The sequence below is a fragment of the Taurulus bubalis genome (genome assembly GCF_910589615.1).
Source record: "Taurulus bubalis genome assembly, chromosome: 1".
Taxonomy (NCBI): domain Eukaryota; kingdom Metazoa; phylum Chordata; class Actinopteri; order Perciformes; family Cottidae; genus Taurulus; species Taurulus bubalis.
This window is the reverse complement of record NC_136589.1, coordinates 45929196-45932111: the sequence shown is the minus strand read 5'-3', so window position 1 is coordinate 45932111 and position 2916 is coordinate 45929196. Positions and strand designations below refer to the sequence as shown.

Below are 2916 nucleotides of genomic sequence, written 5' to 3'. Positions count from 1 at the left end.
ATACATACATACATACATACATACATACATACATGACCACCCTCTCCACCACCTGCTGCAGCACTTTCTCCAAGAGAAACGCTCCGCTGCAACAAGGACCGTTACAGGAGAACATTCCTGCCTACGGCATTGCAGCTTTATAATAAGTCACGACTTGCCAGATCCTCTGACTGATTAATCACTGTACATGTTTATGTTTATCCACACTTCACATATTACATACATAACTTGCATTTTTGCACCCTCCTATTGTTTGTTATTGTTTTTTTTATTTACACCTCACACACTTAATATACACATACATACATACTTGCACTTTTGCACTTCTACTGTTTAAGTTTTAGTTTAATTTAATTCCTAAATTAATACTCTGTTCTTTCCTTTCATCCCAGCTATTTTATTTTATTAGTATTATTGTATATATCTTTCATCCCTGCTGTTTTGATTTCTTATTTTCTGTCTGTAAATTGCTGCTAATCGACACCAAATTTCCCCTTAGGGATTAATAAAGTAAGCTTCAATGCTTCACAAGGCTTTATCCGCCCATCTCTACTAAACCACTACCATTTTTTTTTTTGTTTTATTTCCTTTTGTCTAGGTGTCAACAGGAAGCAGGGAGGACTTGATGACTGACTATTTCACCAGAAGTCCCGCCCCCTCGGCTCCTGCTGACAGAGACCTGGTGACTCCCACCAGCTACGTCACGCCCACTGTGCAGTCGTCCAACCAGAAGCCAGGCCAGAGCGTCAAACCCTCGCCCCGCCAGCCTGTAGGCCAATCCCCGGCCTCAGGCCAGCCCACCGCCCAGAGAAGCGGCCAATCACTGAGCAGGGCTTTTAGCCTGGCCTCCGCTGATTTGCTGCGCTCCAACGGACCAGACAGTTTCCGTGGAACTGAAGGCCAATCGGATGTGGTCGTTCGGAGACAAGGGGGAGGGGCTAGTGGTAGGGAACGGCCGCTCTCCGCTCGGCTTGCCGGCCCGACCAATCAGCACGGAGACGGCAGCTTCCTGAATCCGCCTATTCACCATTCGTCCTCTCTCAACCTGCAAACGGAGAGACACACGGAGAGAGAAAGAGAGCGAGGGAGGACCCCCGTCTCTCGGAACGGCCCCACCTCGTCCTCCACCTACCACCACCACGGAGAGGTCGCCATGGTAAGCCCCGTCAAGGCCGTGCCTGCCACGAGGCCCGACAAGGCCTCGGAGCACGAGGAGGTGTTAAGGGAGGGGCAGTCGGGTGACTCCTCCCACTTAAAGAAAGAAAGCGAGGGATGTGACTCCGTGGAACGCCCGAAAAGCACGCCTGCTTCCCCTGACCCCAACAATGACCCTCAGACTGTGTGGTATGAGTACGGCTGTGTCTAAACACTGACACTAACGGACACCCATGGGTGTGGCTGTGTTTAAAGACAGAAACCCAAATACTCCAACTACAGTCTGCTGGGGCTGAATCCAAACCCACGGTCACAAGCAATCAGCCGCTGGACTCTGTTCTTTGTATTGTGGATACATGTTATTCTGAGCGTTGCTCAGATACAACATCAACTGGGAATAAGTCTAAATCCTGGAAAGCAAAAGCCAAATGTAAACGTATCTCTACAGACAGGAGTCGGGACTTCTGTTTGTATTTTCTGGAACAAACATTTGTAGCTTCACAAGCAGACCTGATTGTCCCCCGGATGAACACAGTAAGGAAGCTACCTGAATCAAAGGAGTTGCCAAGGATTTCAGCTGCACCAAAACAATCATGTCCCCACCTCAACTACTGGATCTGAAGAAACAATGTCACCATTTTTCATCACAAGCTGGATCTCCGAGGTGGACACAGTGTAGAATGATCTCACTGACGTTCTTTAGACGTGAACACCGCAACACTATATATGGTCTCTGAGAATACTGGAATTCACTGGTATCTGCTGTTTTATTATCGCCTTGATTAGCGGAGCCCACAGGGTGTTTTTTAAATTTTTTTCACATCCAGAAATGAAGATGGGAGCTGAGATGTCTGAAGTCTGAGAATCCACAACACTTAAAGCCCTACATGCAGAGCTGAGGACCAGAATACTAAGGACGGGCTTGGTCTATGAGCTGGAACTCTTTTGACCGCTGACCGACGCACAGTCTGGCCCTGCTAACGTTTACCTGGAGGCCACCAGTTCTGCGGAACTGCACGCCAGGAATTAGCTATCACCGAAGGAAGTGGTTGGACTATAGTGAAGGCCACCAGAAGCACCAGAGCGACTGAATGTATCAGATTTCTCCTCCTATTTTCTGTCCTTCTCCTCCTCTCCTCTATTATCTCCAACAAACACAGAGAAAAGAGGAGTGAGAGAGGAGGATGGACTCAAGCAAAGAGAGTTGAGGCAGAGAAAGGCGCAGAGCGGTGGAGTGAGTGAGTGGTGGATAGATATAGAGATAGACAAGTTACGGGAGGACGGAGAGATAAACAGGACAGAGGAGGAAGCGCTCCTCCTAGTTAAATTACAGTCCTTCTCCCTCCATCTTTAGATTCTGTCCCAGCATGCAACACTCTTAACACTTTACTGGAAACGTTGCACAGCACGGGCCAACACTAGCCACACACACACATACACACAAAACAATATACACAGAGGAATTGTTCTTGAGGGGCTCGGTTGTGGCTTCGCTAACCAATGAGCTGGACTTAGTTTACACACACACACCACTGGGTAAACCACTGTGTTTTGGAATGGTGCATTGCTGCACAATAAGTTAGTGAGTCTTGAGTCTGCACAGCAAAGAGAGATTCAGACCCACTGTGATCTGGATAATTAGAGTTTGCATGTGATGAATTGGCAGCAGAAGGTTGAATACACACGGGGAGGAGTTCACCTCATTCACACACACACACACACACGCCATTGCTATTCCTCCACCTGGACCCTATTTTCCCA

General features: G+C 48.0%; 1 protein-coding gene across 1 annotated transcript in view; it reads left to right on the top strand.

Moving 5' to 3' along the window:
- The window catches only part of ccdc88c (coiled-coil domain containing 88C), a gene marked incomplete at both ends in the record, with an annotated part of 38553 nt that extends 37187 nt beyond the window's left edge, over positions 1-1366 (top strand). The window contains one exon of the mRNA XM_079229627.1: positions 599-1366. Within this exon, the coding sequence (XP_079085753.1) occupies positions 599-1366 (768 nt within the window). The remainder of the gene's footprint in view (positions 1-598) is intronic.
- Positions 1367-2916: the final 1550 nt, after the last annotated feature.